At 42.3% G+C, this 16,973-nt stretch overlaps 2 protein-coding genes across 5 annotated transcripts in view; one reads left to right on the forward strand and one right to left on the reverse strand.

Moving 5' to 3' along the window:
* Nucleotides 1-16,973, reverse strand: part of LOC110507309 (fibroblast growth factor 12) — a 256,067-nt gene that overhangs the window by 129,423 nt on the left and 109,671 nt on the right. The window contains exons 1-2 of one of the 4 annotated variants that reach the window (XM_036965186.2): nt 7,848-8,010; nt 7,589-7,743 (exon numbers count right to left, since the gene is read on the reverse strand). The exons of 2 other annotated variants lie outside the window; for them this stretch is intronic. In XM_036965186.2, the coding sequence (XP_036821081.1) occupies nt 7,589-7,628 (40 nt within the window). In that variant the 5' untranslated portion in view covers nt 7,629-7,743; nt 7,848-8,010. Of the gene's footprint in view, nt 1-7,588; nt 8,034-16,973 lie in introns of those variants that run through there. One more of the 4 variants, XM_021587208.3, reaches the window with a different exon arrangement.
* Nucleotides 1-16,973, forward strand: part of parlb (presenilin associated, rhomboid-like b) — a 98,659-nt gene that overhangs the window by 36,463 nt on the left and 45,223 nt on the right. The gene's annotated exons all lie outside the window — the stretch shown is intronic.

Raw genomic sequence — 16,973 nt, forward strand, 5'->3', positions numbered from 1 at the left:
GAGATCCTCACTGAACTTCTGGAGAGAGTTTGCTGCACTGAAAGTAAAGGGGCTGAATAATTTTGCACGCCCAATTTTTCAGTTTTTGATTTGTTAAAAAAGTTTGAAATATCCAATAAATGTCGTTCCACTTCATGATTGTATCCCACTTGTTGTTGATTCTTCACAAAAAAAATACAGTTTTATATGTTTATGTTTGAAGCCTGAAATGTGGCAAAAGGTCGCAAAGTTCAAGGGGGCCGAATACTTTCGCAAGGCACTGTATATGACATGGAGCCATCAGTTGGAATCAGAGCCTTCCTCAACTTGTCCACTTTGTCTGTAAAATATTCAGTAGAGTAGTTTGCGATGTTGTGTGGTTTTGTAATAAATATACCCTCTTTCAACAAAAGAGGCGGACGTGTTCGAATTCCTACCCATAATAGTGTTCAACGGTCTCCACAGTTTTTTCCCCATCACCCCTTACTTCATCAATTTAGTCCTGATTGATCGACTAACGAGGATCGCTATGGGGCGCAATTGGGCGATGTACTTCAACACAATCGCCCAACCTTCACACACACACACACCCTCTCTGTGTCTGGTTACAGTAGGCTAACGTATATCAATGGTTTTAGGAACAGCAGTAACATCGGGCAGGATTTAGGCTACCAACTGCCTAGCCAGGTGTAGCTCAATCTTGGGTGCAATGATCACGTTCCCGCACTGACTGACTGTGTGGAGTCTCATTGACTTAATGTTATGTTAGCCTACATGCTACACAAGCAAAGTTATATATAGCTGTCGGCTATATTAGCCACGACTTACCGTTCTTTGTGTAGCTTCAAATGTTGGAAGTTGTTGCGCCTCCGTCTGTAATTTTCTTCCCGCATGTTTTGCAAGTTGCAATCCGTAGTCTGTAGTTTTTTGTAGTCTTTATATCCAAAAATAATAATTTGGGGTATCATCTTTCCAAGGGCTCCATCTGAATTCACCCGCCGACGTTCCTCTGCATTGCCACACGCAACTTTTTCTCAGCTAGCACAATTTGATTGGCTGCTGTCCGATTCAAACTGTAATCCGTTAAATGAAGAGTTGATGCACTGCACACTTTATTTAATAGCATCATTTTTTATATTTTAGCTTGGGGAGGGTATCAAGTCAGTTCGAGTCAAAAGGCTCAAGTCCAAGTTAAGTCACGAGCCATTGGTGTTAAAGTCAAAGTCGAGTTGCAAGTCATCATATTTGTGACTCGAGTCTGACTCGAGTCCAAGTCATGTGACTTGAGTCCACACCACTGGTGCTTGGTATCCGGCAGTAATAGACCAGGTTGCCACGCTTGATAGCTAGCTGCTTCGCCAATGTAGTACCACCTTGTTTGAGCAAGGATCCCTGTACATATATCAGCGGTCCCAGCGTTAACGCTAACTACTTCGCAGGATCCAGATATGAATGGGAAAACTAATATAAACTTTTTGTCACTTGAATCACCAGCGTGTGTGTGTGTGTGTGTGTGCGTGTGTGTGTGTGCGCCATGAAATAAAGCATTACCACAATTGCTTCTGGGTTTGACTCTTTATCACCTAAAGTAATGTTCCTGTAGAAAAGTTATTGCCATAGTCGATTCTTCTATTTAGAACAACATTAAAGATGCGCTAGGTAGAAATCGCTCCACACATAGTGCACGTCGACCCTTTCCTAGATTTAATGTCAGATCTATAACTCACATTTCTATGTGAATTTGGTCCGGTGGCCCAAAAGGTTGTATATTGCAGCGTTAGAGTGATAGAGTTTCAATGAAAAGCTACCATTACAAACACATGATAAGAAAAGAAAGTAAGCGTATAATTATTTCACAAGACGTGTGTTGCAGAAATGCATGCCAAGTCATCCTCTTTTCAGACATCTTGGAGGCCATGTAAAACTCACAACTTTATATTCTCCAGTTCCCCCCTTTCTCTGCATCTGCAATCTTTCACATTACATGGCTCCCTTCCACACTTATCTAGAATGAAAATTCTATGCAAATAACTCCGATCCCACACATGTAACCCATTTACACACATGTAACCCATTTACACACAGTCACATGCACTCCCCCACATTCAGGACATAATCCAGGGCAAAACTGAGAAAGAGAAGAAGGATAAAGTAGAGCCTGTGTGAAAGAGACCAGAGCAAAATATTGATCTGTGATGGTATCAGACACCATGTTTTGACCCAAAAACATCTACAGTAATTCCCAGTGGTGAACAATGATAATATAATCCACCTTCCAGTCAGTGTGTGTGTGTGTGTGTGTGTGTGTGTGTGTGTGTGTGTGTGTGTGTGTGTGTGTGTGTGTGTGTGTGTGTGTGTGTGCTGAGCCAGCAGGATCCAAGGCTCCAGAGGTGTTTAGGACCACTGGGCACCTGGCACACACACAAAAACACCAGTAGCACTAACCATCCATGGCCCTGAGAGGCGGATAGAGGATGATGAAATGGGAATGTTCGCAGAGCATGAGCGAGTCACAGCACAATGAACACATCCATCTGCGGTTATATTAATCACTACACATTTATCCAATGTTGATTTTGTGTGTGTGTGTGACATACCATCTTTAAAGCAAAACTGTTTGGATATAAGATTAGGGAGTTTGTAAGGGAATGTCCATCCTATAACCAGTAATGAATGGAGATATCTATAGGTGTTCCATTAGAATTGTCAGGTAACCTTTTATGTGTATGGGGCATCCGTCACATTTAAGCTTCGTCACACAAGTAGGCAGCCATTAACCTCAAACCAAGCACACTCACACACACGAATAGACAATGTTGGGTAGGTAACTTTCTAAATCTAATCCGTTACAGTTACTAGTTACATGTCCAAAATTGTAATCAGTAACGTAATTTTTGGATTACCCAAACTCAGTAACGTAATCTGATTACATTCTGTAATGCTCTTATTAAGAGGAATTAGAAGAAGACACAAATGTATGTTACCAATTGAAGAACATCTATTGCAGGATAAATCAATGTTAAAGTTTACATAGCTGGCCATATATGGATGTTACATTTTACTTTATGGGTTGGTTATGTAGGCTTTTTCTAACTCATTGCTTTCAACTACATATAATCCAAATTTTTAATTATGTATTTACATAAAAATCTAAGTATCAGAATTCCAATCATTCCAGTAAATGTTATACCCCTTGATCTTCAAAAATAACACTTGGAAATATGGAAGTATAGATTAACCAAATAGTTTTACCTAGCATAACCTCAAAACTAAGGACTTATTAGCCAGCCCTACTCTGTTGTTTATGATTTTGTTGTCATGGAGGACTGATTGGGCTCATTGATTCGAGCTGAAAAATAAATGCTGCCCTCATGGAACGGCATGCTTTGAGCACTACTGAAAAGTGCTATTGAATGCCATAAAAATGAATGCCATATGTTGCATTTGCTATAGGCCTACTGTTAACCTTTTTGCTGGTGACACTTTTATATATTGATAATATGCAGCTGTTTAAAGGGAAAATGCACAGATGAAACAATAACAAAACGGTCGCCCCGCCTCTGTTTTGGTAAAAAGCTGAGGGATGGGCCTGGTGGAGAAATGTAACCACTCTCAGATTAAAAGACAGAGCTATGGATGCAAGGACTGACCATCCATGATATCACAATGATTGTTTTAACCATGTTATAAGGCTATACAGTGTTTGTTTACATTTACAATGTTTAAAAACATTGGAGAAAAACAAGCTTATATTTTGGGTTCTCATGGAGTGTGACAGTTAAACTAAGCTCATGAGGCAAGTTATATTCATCAAGAATCAATGGATATATACAGTACCAGTCAAACGTTTGGACACACCTACTCATTCAAGGGCTTTTCTTTATTTTTACTATTTTCTACATTGTAGAATAATAGTGAAGACATCAAAACTATGAAATAACACATATGGAATCATGTAGTAACCAAAAAAGTATTAAACAAATCAAAATAAATGTTTGAGATTCTTTAAAGTAGCCACCCTTTGCCTTGATGACAGCTTTGCACACTCATTCTCTCAACCAGCTTCATGGGGAATGCTTTTCCAAAAGTCTTGAAGGAATTCCCACACATGCTGAGCACTTGTTGGCTGCTTTTCTTTCACTCTGCGGTCCAACTCATCCCAAACCACCTCAATTGGGTTGAATTTGGGTGATTGTGGAGGCCAGGTCATCTGATGCAGCACGCCACCACTCTCCTTCTTGGTCAAAAAGCCCTTACACAGCCTGGAGGTGCTATTTGGGTCATTGTCCTGTTGATAAACAAATGATAGTCCCACTAAACACTAACCAGATGAGATGGTGTATCGCTGAAGAATGCTGTGGTTGCAATGCTGGTTAAGTGTGCCTTGAATTCTAAATAAATCACAGACAGTGTCACCAGCAAAGCACACGCACACCATCACACCTCCTCGTCCATGCTTCACGGTGGTAACCACACATGCAGAGATCATCCGTTCACCTACTCTGCGTCTCACAAAGACATGGCTGTTGGAACCAAAAATCTCAAATTTGGACTCATCAGACCAAAGGACAGATTTCCAACGATCTATTGTCCAATGCTCGTGTTTCTTTGCCCAAGAAAGTCTCTTCTTCTTATTGGTGTCCTTTAGTAGTGGTTTCTTTGCAGCAATTCGACCATGAAGGCCTGATTCACGCAGTCTCCTCTGAACAGTTGATGTTGAGATGTGTCGGTTACTTGTACTCTGTGAAACATGAATTTGGGCTGCAATCTGAGGTGCAGTTAACTAATGAACTTCTCCTCTGCAGCAGAGGTAACTCTGGGTCTTCCTTTCCTGTGGCGGTCCTCACATTAGCCAGTTTCATCATAGCGCTTGATGGTTTTTGCGACTGCACTTGAAGAAACTTTCAAAGTTCTTGACATTTTCCAGATTGACTGACCTTCATGCCTTAATGTAATGATGGACTGTCGTTTGTCTTTGCTTATTTGAGCTGTTCTTGCCATAATATGGACTTTCTAAGGGCACAAGGCGAGACCCAAATGCAGACACAGGAGGCAGATGGTTGAGCTCCGATATTTATTATACCAAAAGGGGTAGGCAAAAGGTAGGTCGGGGACAGGCGAGAGTTCATAAACCAGGTCAGAGTCCAAACAGTACCAGGTGATAGGCAGGCTCGAGGTCAGGACAGGCAGAGTGGTCAGGCAGGCGGATTTGGCGTCAGGATAGGCAAGGGTCAAAACCAGGAGGGCTACGAGAAAACAGAGACTGGGAAAAATAGGAGCTAGGAGAAACGCTGGTTGACTTGGCAAAACAAGACAAACTGGCACAGAGAGACAGGAAACACAGGGATAAATACACCGGGGACTAATGGGGAAAACAGGAGACACCTGGAGGTGGGTGGAGACAATCACAGACAACCAACCAAGACCGGTGAAACAGATCAGGGCGTGACAGACTTGGTCTTTTACCAAATAGGACGATCTTCTGTATATCAACCCTACCTTGTCACAACAAAACTGATTGGCTCAAATGCATTAAGGAAAGAAAATCCACAAATTAACTTTTAACAAAGCACACCTGTTAATTGAAATGCATTTCAGGTGACTACCTCATGAAGCTGGTTCAGAGAATGCCAAGAGTGTGCAAAGCTGTCATCAAGGCAAAGGGTGGCTACTTTGAACAATCTCAAATATAAAATATATTTTGGTTTCTACATGATTCCATATGTTTTATGTCATAGTTTTGATGTCTTCACTCTTATTCTACAATGTAGAAAATAGTAAAAAATTAAGAAAAACCCTGGAATGAGTGTCCAAACTTTTGACTGGTACTATGTACATAATTCATAAGTAAAAAAATGGATGTAGCATCTCCAGATCGACTCTTTAAGTCTATCAAAAGTGTGCTAGTTTGAGCATGTGTCCATTAGGCCTATGGATTTGTTTTATCTATCAACATGAATTAGATTGAGCAATAAAAGCCCCACTTGTATTCCATAGGCTTGGATCTGCACTAAGCAGCTGTTGCAAGACCGCATTTGGCTGTCTGGCTGTCCACTGGTTTCAAAAACAATGATTGATAGGCAGCTTAAACGTCTTGAATTCAAACATTATTGGGTTCAAATACACATTTAGATTTGTGAACAGCCATCCACAACAACCACAATCCGTAAGGTGCAAATAGCTAAATGAGAGAGCAGGAGTGTGATTCACATCCATGCGCTATATCAGTAACACTGCTGTCATCCTTAACTCCAAGCTTTTATTCAAGTTGGATAATCTTTGGATGCCGACAGCTGTCGCACCATTGCAAAACATAGCTTGGACTGTAGCCTATTCCTGCTCTTTTCCCGCAATCCATCAAACACATTTGGTGTCTCTGACTTGTGGTCAGACTCGCTCAGGTGGAACAAACTTAAACGTGCGCCTTTTTTCAATGCTGACTTGAATGTCATTGAGAAAATAGAGAAGTGTCAAATATTTTTTGCCCAAACATCCTTTCTGAATTTAAAAGTAATCCTCGAAGTAATCATCTAGTTTTTCAAGAGTATCTGTAATATGATTACAATATTTTTGCTGGTAACATAACAGATTACTGTTACCGTTTTTGTAATCCCTTACATGTAATCCGTTACTCCCCAACCCTGCGAATTGACAACATCATGAATTGGCTATTGACATGTAACATGTGCCATGACCCATGAAGCACGGGTATTTAATAGGCAGCCCAGATGAAATTCAGGCAGGTGTAGGAATTATTTGACTGAACCTAATTTTAATATTATTATTATAAAAGTCCGGTCAACTCAAAACACACGTTTTATCAACCAATATGCTACTCCTCTTATATCAGGTGTCGAAGTAGGCTAGAACACAGGCTACATGTGTAATGATAATGCGTGTGGGCCTTTAGCCTTGCCCATAGTCAGAGAATTGAGAGAACCCACCCTTCCCCTCCCGAAACCCTACGGAGCTGTACATTGGCAGGTTGACGTTTATTGTCATGAATCTTGCCCTGGAGGCAGAACTGAGCGATTCCCGCTAGATGGGCCAGCAGCAAAGTCAAAATTGGCTATATGAAATTCAAGAAAACAAAAAAAAATGTTTTGTCTTAAATCATGGCTAGGGTTAGGAATTCAAGTTAGCCGTGTGGTTAAGGTTAGGGTTAATGTTAGGGTTATGTTTAAAATCCGATGTTATGACTTTGTGTCTGTGGCAGTTGACCGCTCTGCAGAGCTGCCTCCAGAACAAGATTCATGACGAAAAACGCTAACCTGAGTAAATTTGCTGCATCAGGGTTCTTTCTGTCAGCCATTCGCTGAAAACAAAAGCAACGAGGTAGCCTTACAAAGGCGAGTGGTCGTAGGCTATGGATGCTCTACGCCCGCAGCAGCAGGAGACATACACAGATGTTCGTAGCCAAATAAACCACACCTTAGTCCACCACTGCTATTACGAGCTCCAAGTACCGCAGTCTACTCACACAAAGGCGTGGGCCACGCACTGCCACGGCACCAGACCCACTTATTCGATACACACAACACACACACACACGCTGTGATTATTTCACACACACCCAGTCTGTTATTAAATGACTAAATAAGTGGCTTACCGGGTGCTTTGTCTGCTTTATCTACTTTAATGATCTCCATTTCCCGTTGTGATTAGGTTGATCAGTGAGGGAAGTTAGAGACGGTGCGTTTCTGGAAGATGTCAGAGCTGGTCTGGTCGGGATGTGGTTCTTCTTCCCCCCTGCTTTGCCTGGCTCTGTAATCAACAAGCGTGATGGGTGAGAACAGCTGTTTTGTCAATGGCCGGACTGTCCGTGAGTCAACTGATATTGGTTATAAGTGAAGGGTAGAATGGCTGACTTGGAGATTTTGGGATGATTTCCGACCGAGCAAATTGGACGCTGTGTCTGTATTTTCTCTGTCCACGCTCGTGCATTAAACCAGTGTCCGCGCGCTGTTTATCCGGAGCTGGCTGTCCTCTCGCTTTGGTGCTGAAGTCTATGCTGCAGCTCGGGCTCCTGTGAAATACAGACGTGACGTCACGACAGACTGCCCTGCGTTACACGTTAGAAAGTGGGGGAGTCACTTCCACTATTGAATCAGTGCATCCGACAACAAACACCTGCTATATATTTTCCTAGACATTAAATAAGGCTTTTTTTCCATTTGACATAATCAAGGTGAGAATAGCTTCGAGAAAGCGTTGACTATCACGAGATAGGGTGCATCAGAGTCTGCCCAATAACATTCTCCTCGTCATAGCCTACTCTTCTGCGATTTTTACATCGACTCATTTGTATTCAGAGCACTCAGAAGTTTGCTTCTCACATAATCTAGCTGAGCTCAGAAGTCAATTTGAGCCCATGTATATAGGCCTTAGATTTCTGCTATTTTAGAAAGCTGAATATGTCTGGATAAAGAAGAAACTACAAGTCCTGTTCTTTTTCAGATATAGTCTCAAGTGATGACTCAATTGGGTGCAGATGTAGGCTGTAGAAATAAAAATATGTTCACAGGATTTTCATCAACTACGTTTAGTGTGAGTTTCCATGGTAGCACCCAAGTACAGTGATGTTACTGTGATGGGCATACTTTTGGGTGACCTGTAGGCTGTAGGGGCTTAAGGGCTGATGACATATTGCATTTTAGTTGCCCCCAAAAATATTGAAATTGAAATATGCTGAACAAAAATATAAATGCAAAATGTAAAGTCAAAAAAGAAAGTAGGACCAAGGCACTCTTCATATAATTAATTAAAATGCCTGTTCAAAAGAAACAAACGTTGTTGTTTTTTTAAACGACGCGTTTCGGCTGCATGGCCTTCGTCACTCCACTCAAAATGCACTATTGTGTACCTTAGTAGCGCTTCCTTTCCTCCTCTTTCTACTAGCAACATGTAAAGTGTTGGTCCCATGTTTCATAAGCTGAAATAAAAGATCCCACGAATGTTCCATACACTCAAAAGGCATATATTTGTCTAAAATTTGTGCACAAATTTGTGAACATTCCTGTAAGTGAGCATTTCTCCTGAGCCAAGATAATCCATTTACCTGATAGGTGTGGCATATAAAGAAGCTGATTAAACAGCATGATCATTATACAGGTGCACCTTGTGCTGGGGACAATAAAAGACCACTATAAAATGTGCAGTTTTGTCACACAACACAATGCCACAGATGTCTCAAGTTTTGAGGGAGCAATTGGCATGCTGACTGCAGGAATGCCCACTAGAACTGTTCCTTTCTCTACCATAAGCCACCTCCAACTTTGTTTTAGAGAATTTGGTAGTACGTCCAATTGGCCTCACAACCACAGACCATGTGTAACCAAGCTAAGGATCTCCACATTCAGCTTCTTCACCCATGGCTGCGCCCCTGTCCAGTCATGTGAAATCCATAGATTAGGGCCTAATACATTTATTTAAATTAACAGATTTTCTTCTATGAACTGTAACTCAGTTAAATCTTTGAATTTGCTGCATGTTGCATTTATATTTTTGTTCAGTGTAGTTAAGGCCCTATTTCAATAAATATTTATTTGGGCCAAATAGGGCTACATGTTATGCATTGCAGATCATATACATATATAGTATCATATACTATTTTGTAGTTCTCAATGTCTCTAAGGTTGTGTCCTGTATGGCACTGTATTCCCTATGTAGTGCACTACATTTTACCAGGGCCCATCTGTCTCTGGACAAAAGTAGTGCACCATACACTCTTAGAATGAGAGGTAACTCAAGGAACCCTTGAGATTTTCAACAAACCCTGGAGTTTCTCAAAAAAACATTGCAGTCAATGGGTTCATATTAGCAGCATTGGTTAGTTGAGGGGTTCTTGGAGGAACCTTTAATGTTTCAATGTTGCAAAGGTTTCTGGACGAACCTTTTTGCTGGGGCTTGCAGAGCACTTATAATTGACTTAGCAAATTGATTTTCTGTGCTGCTAGACTCAGAAGCAGAGCTGACATTATGAGCAGGCCTTAGGGGGCCTGGCCCGCTGTACCTCCTTGCCTGTCCAAATATAAACATGGAATATTGATAAATTATTTGACAGAAAGGCGCATCAAACTCAGATAAAGCATCCGGGCGAGCGAAACTGAGCCCCTCTGTGTAGCCAATTTATCTGATGCTGTCGTGCTAAGAAGAGCATAAGACACATGGACGCTGTTTGGCCACTTGCCAATTGAAGGAAAGTTGGCGGGTGCACAGTGCTCAGTTTGGATGCTGGAATTTTGGACGAACGTGTGAAGGTAACCTACATTTTGAAGTGATTTGTTTGACAATGAGATGAAAACATCATGACTGGTTGTGTTCTTGCCATATTAAAAGGTAATACATTTTTACAGTTAAATTACGTCTTTACTATAAAAATGTAAATAATTAATTCACACATACTGTACATAGGAGGTCCCGTGGATCAAATGCCCGTCCAACTGAATCATTCTGGCGTCGGCCCTGCGCAGAAGATGAAAATATGTAGTTTTCGGCGATGGCTTTATGGGATAGCTAGCGATAAACAATTACCCATTCCTATATGAATACTATTTAAATAGCAATGCTGAATGATAGAACATGTCCTGTCAAGCCAGTTAAATTATGACTGCGGCCTCCTATTTTAATTCCGAAAAGTTTATTGTGATGGTAATGACGTTTGCTTACGACGATAACCTAGTCTACACTCTTAAAAATGCTTGGTTATTTGGATGACCCAACTGCCAGGTTGCAGGCATTAGGTTACTTAGTTGAATTGTTTTCTTTAAAAAGAGCCAGGTTGGGTTGTTGATGCTGGGTTATTGATGCTGGGGATGTGGTTTAGTAAGAGCGTGGCTTTCAGATACTTCTTCTTGGCCACTGTGAACATAATTCCTGTCTATCTGTTCTGTTATAATGTCACCACATATTAAGGTTGTACATTGACAGTTTTGTAGCTTCAATGAGGTTTACAGGCTTGTATGAGTTCCTCAAGAGCCTATGCAAATCCCAATGTTGGACTACTTACCACTTTATTTCTTTAGGAGGAGGTCATTGATTTCAGATGATTGTCATGGCTCTATATAATCAGCAAAGTTAATGTTCCATTAGAATGCTGCTACAATATAGAATTAAAAAGGTTCAACATTAAACCCCTCCCATCGCAAACAGGTTCCTGTTTGAACCAGCCTAGTATCAGCGTATAAGAGTTAATCTGTGGCACTTTTGCAAGAATATATTCATCATGTCCAAGGGGTCCCTCGAATAACCTTTTCAGAGGGGTTCCTTGATTAACTTTTGCGACCTGGAAAGTTTCCCCATGTGGCAATTTTTGGAACCCCAAAAAAGGTTCTTCCATGCTCCTTTACTTGTAAGAGTGTAGGGGAATAAGGTGCTATTTGGGAAGCAACCTAAAACCACTGAGGGAGAAAAGTGAACATAGTGAGATGTGGAATACTGCCTGTAAACCTGCATTTTAAAAAATGTTTTTTCCACTATGCTGTGGGTTGTTGTACATCACTTTGTATTATTGTCTGTCAATGCCACAAGGCTCTTACTGGACCTTGGATGTAATTGTTATTTTAAATGTGCAAGATACAGTATTTGTCATATTCTTATAAACGTGACTGATAGAAAAGGCTTATTTTTAACCATAAGCCTCACTGTCCTAGAATATACAGTGATGAACACAGCCCTCTGTAAACACACCTCCACCTCCAACAGTGTGCATGGGCGTAGGGGGATGCTGATCTTAGGTCTAACGGTTAAGGTTAGGATTGGGGGAGGGGAAGCTCATCCTAGATCTAACTTCACCCCGGAGCGTATGCATTTTTATTTTTCCTTTATTTAACTAGGCAAGTCAGTTAAGAACAAATTATTATTTTTAATGACAGCCTAGAAACTGTTCAGGGGCAGAACGACAGATTTGTACATTGTCAGCTCGGGGGTTTGAACTTGCAACCTTCCGGTTACAACGCGCTAACCACTAGGCTACCCTGCCGCCCCATGCAGAGAGGGTGGGGCTGGGAAGAGATGTGTGCGGCCGCTTGGTCGGAGCCTGGGCCGCAGGTGTCCTGACAGGTGCTGTGACAAAAAAAGGTGCTGTGAAGCAAAAATAACCTGGCAGAGGTAGAGAGGAGAGGAGGCTGGTGGGGGTGTACACAAAATGGAAATAGATTATCCCAACACATTTGAATGTTTTAGGCCAGAGCTGCCAGTCTGTGAGGACAAATACAGAGAACACAGATATAATCAGTATACATTCAGATAACATAACATACTTGCACCTAAAGAACTGTCAATTTCATCAACCCCTTCCTTTCAGAAGTACTTTTTATTAAATCTACAAGAAAAGTTGAGGACCTATAAAGTAGGCTACATTACAAATGTCCAGTCATCCCGAACTGCTTCAATCAACCCTTCAGCCATCACTCTACATCTTCCCTTATCTAAATCAACTTATGTATTTATGTTTTGTCTTTGTTTGGCAGTATATGTGATTCAGCTTTAAGCTGTGAATGTTTACAAGATCAAATAAACCTTGTTGTATAGATTGGAGGATAAAATCCAAGGTTCTGGATTATCTCTGACTATCATCCAATGCACTTTGAGAAGGATGTGAGGAGAGGACACGTGGAATCGAGGAAAGACAATTGTAAAAGAGTCAAGTACTCAAAGGACAGCAGCTCCCACATCTTAAGCCGGGTGTCAACTGATAATGGCGCTGGAGGGGATGACTCTCGTTTTACGGGCTGCTAACCAATTGTGCTATTTTGTGTGTTTTGTTGCGTTGTTTGTAACTTATTTTGTACATAATGTTTCTGCTACCATCTCTTATGACCGAAATAGCTCCTGGACATCAGAACAGCGATTACTCACCTCAAACTGGATGAGTCTGACAAAAAGGAAATGCTGCTGCTCCCAGACCTGGCCCAAATCCCCATAATTCGCATGAAGAGGAGATGGAGATACAGGGTCCGCAGATCCTGGTGCCTTGTGAGAATTTGTCAGCGAGTGAGTAACCCACCTCTACCATCCGTGCTATTGGCCAACGTGCAATTACTGGAAAATAAACTGGATGAGCTCCGTTCGAGACTATCCTACCAACAGGACATTAAAACTGTAAAATCATGCCGTGGTTGAACGATGACATGGATAATATACAGTTGGCAGGGTTTTCCGCGCATCGGCAAGACTGAACAGCCACCTTCGGTAAGACGAGGGGTGGTGGTCTGTGTGTACAGTATTTGTCAATAGCAGCTGTTGCGCGATCTCTAATATTAAGGAAATATTAAGGAAGGTTTTGTTCGCCTGAGGTAGAATACCTCATGATAAGCTGTAGACCACACTATCTATCAAGAGTGTGTTGTCTATATTTTTCATAGCTGTCTATTTACCACCACAAACCGATGCTGGCACTAAGACAGCACTCAATGAGCTGTATAAGGCCATAAGCAAACAAGAAAATGCTCATCAAGAAGCGACACTCTTAGTGGCGAGGGACTTTAATGTAGGGAAACTTAAATCTGTTTTACCAAATTCTTTACCTTGTCTTATGTGCAACCAGAGGGGAAAAAATACCACCTTTACTCCACTTCACACAGAGACGCATGCAAAGCTATCCCTCACCCTCCATTTGGCAAATCTGACCATAATTATATCCTCCTTATTCCTGTTTACAAGCAATAATTAAAGCAGGAAGTACCAGTGACTTGCTCAATACGGAAGTGGTCAGATGAGCTAAATTACAGGACTGTTTTGCTAGCACAGATTGGAATATGTTCCAGGATTCATCCGATGGCATTGAGGAGTATACCACCTCAGTCACCGGCTTCATCAATGTGTGTGTCACGACTTCTGCCGAAGTCGTTGCCTCTCCTTGTTCGAGCGGTGCTCGGCGGTCGACGTTACCGGTCTTCTAGCCATCATCGATCCATTTTTCATTTTCCATTGGTTTTGTCTTGTCTTCCCACACACCTGTTTTCAATCCCATCCATTACCTGTGTATTTAACCCTCTGTTTCCCCTCATGTCTTTGTCAGAGATTGTTTATTGTCAGTGTAGTGTTTATTTGTATAGGTGCGCGACGGGTCTTCGTACCCATATTTGTTTATATTCATTTTTCTTATTAGTGTTATGGAGCATGTTACTTGGACATTTATTAAAATACTCCATTTTACACTCCGTTTGACTCTCCTGCGCCTGACTTCCCTGTCACCTATACACACACGTATCTGACAGTGTGTCGATGACATCATCCCCACAGTGACCATACGTACATAACCTAACCAAAAGCCATGGATTACAGGCAACATCCGCACAGAGTTAAAGGCTAGAGCTGCCGCTTTCAAGGAGCGGGACACTAATTCGGATGCTTATAAGAAATCCCGCTATGCCCTCAGACGAACCATCAAACAGACAAAGCTTTAATACAAGACTAAGATTGAATCCTACTACAACGCTCTGATGCTCATCGGATGTGGCAAGGCTTGCAAACTATTACGGACTACAAAGGGAAACCCAGCCGCAAGTTGCCCAGTGACACAAGCCTGCCAGGTGGGCTAAATGCCTTTTATGCTCGCATCAAGGCAAGCAACACTGAAGCATGCATGAGAGCTCCAGCTGTTCTGGACGACTGTTTGATCACGCTCTCCGTAGCCAATGGGAGTAAGACCTTAAAACAGGTCAACATTCACAAGGTCACGGAGCCAGACGGATTACCAGGACGTGTACTCAGAACATGCGCGGACCAACTGGCAAGTGTCTTCACTGACATTTTCAACCTCTCCCTGACCAAGTCTGTAATACCAACATGTTTCAAGCAGTCCCTGTGCCCAAAAATGCCAAGGTAACCTGCCTAAAAGACTACTGCCCCATAGTACTCGGTAGCCATGAAGTGCTTTGAAAGGCTGGTCATAGCTCACACCAACACCATCATTCCAGAAACCCTAGACCAACTCCAATTCGCATACCGCCCCAACAGATCCACAGATGGCGCAATCTCAGTTGCACTTCACACTTCCCTCTCCCACCTTGACAAAAGGAAAACCTATGAGAGAATGCTACTTCATTGACTACAGCTCAGCGTTCAACACCAAAGTGCCCACAAAGCTCATCACTAAGCTAAGGACCCTGGGACTTAACACCTCCCTCTGCAATTGGATCCTGGACTTCCTGACGGTCCGCCCCCAGGTGGCGAGGATAGGCAACAACACATCTGCCACATTGATCCTCAACATGGGGGTCCCTAAGGGGTGCGTGCTCCTGTACTTCCTGTTCACCCATGACTGTGTGGCCAAGCATGACTCCAACACCATCATTAAGTTTTCATGGTAGGCCTGATCACCGACAACAATGAGACAGCCTATAGGGAGGAGGTCAGAGACCTGGTATTGTGGTGCCAGGTCAACAACCTCTCCCTCAACGTGAGCAAGAAAAAGGAGCTGATCGTGGACTACAGGAATAGGAGTGCCAAACACGCCCCAATTCACATCGACGGGGCTGTAGTGGAGCGGGTCGAGAGCTTCAAGTTCCTCGGTATCCCAGTACATTACTGGGGCCTATCTTCCTGCCATCCAGGACCTCTATACTAGGAGGTGTCAGAGGAAGGCCCCAAAAATGGTCATAGACTCAAGCCACCCAAGTCATAGACTGTTCTCTCTGCTACAGCACGGCAAGCGGTACCAGATCACCAAGTCTATGTCCAAAAGGCTCCTTAACAGCTTATATCCCTAAGCCATAAGACTGCTGAACAGTTAATCAAATGGCTACCTAGACTATTTGCATTGACCCCCCCTTTTTTTACGTTGCTGCTTCTCACTGTTTATTATCTATGTATAGTCACTTTACCCCTACCTACATGTACATATTACCTTGACTAACCTGTACCCCTGCACATTGACTCGGTACCAGTAACCCCTGTATATAGCCTCATATTATTTTCTTAACGCTCAGTTTCTTAAAACCTCATTGTTGGTTAAGGCTTGTTAGTAAGCATTTCACAGTAAGGTCTACTACACCTGTTGTATTTGGGGCATGTGACATTTACAATTTGATCATCTCTGAACCACTCACATGAAATGAGCTTCGGTGCCCCAAGTTAACAGTGACTTGGGGATTTTGTCTAGGATCTCAAAAACTGTCCCAGACACGTGTGAGCGGTTCAGAGACGATCAAATTGTAAATGTGCCTACATGCACCTTATTCGCACATAAAGAAGCCAAAACCTATGTAATGACACTACATGACAAAAGTATGTGGACACGTGCTCGTCTAACATCTCATTCCAAAATCATGGGCATTAATATGGAGTTGGTCCCCCCTTTGCTGCTGTAACAACCTCCACTCTTCTGGGAAGGCTTTGCACGAGATGTTGTAACATCGCTGCTATCACGTTCTGACCATAGGTCTTGTGTGTTTTCCTTGTTTTAGTGTTGGTCAGGACGTGAGCTGGGTGGGCATTCTATGTTGTGTGTCTAGTTTGTCTGTTTCTGTGTTTGGCCTGATATGGTTCTCAATCAGAGGCAGGTGTTAGTCATTGTCTCTGATTGGGAACCATATTTAGGTAGCCTGTTTTGTGGGTGATTATTTCCTGTCTTTGTTGCACCAGATAGGGCTGTTTTGGTTTTTCACGTTTCTTGTTTTGTATATTGTTCAGCTTTCATTAAGGATGTATAAAGGTAACCACTCTGCATTTTGGTCCTCCTCTCCTTCCCAGGAAGAATCCCGTTACAGCTGCAGGGACTTGTTTCCATTCAGCGAGAAGAGCATTAGTAAGGTTGTGCGATTACAAACGTAACAATTGGCACTATGCATTCGGCAGGTAGCGTTCTCCTGGCATCTGGTAAACCCAGACTCTGCCAGATGGTGAAACGTGATTCATCACGCCAAAGAATTTGTTTCCATTGCTCCAGAGTCCAATGGCGGCGAGCTTTACACCACTCCAGCCAACGCTTGGCATTGCGCATAGTGATCTTAGGCTTGCGATGCACATCATTAATGTGCATCAGACAAGTG

This window comes from Oncorhynchus mykiss, chromosome 27, assembly GCF_057628025.1.
Source record: "Oncorhynchus mykiss isolate SJ-2025 chromosome 27, ASM5762802v1, whole genome shotgun sequence".
Taxonomy (NCBI): Eukaryota; Metazoa; Chordata; class Actinopteri; order Salmoniformes; family Salmonidae; genus Oncorhynchus; species Oncorhynchus mykiss.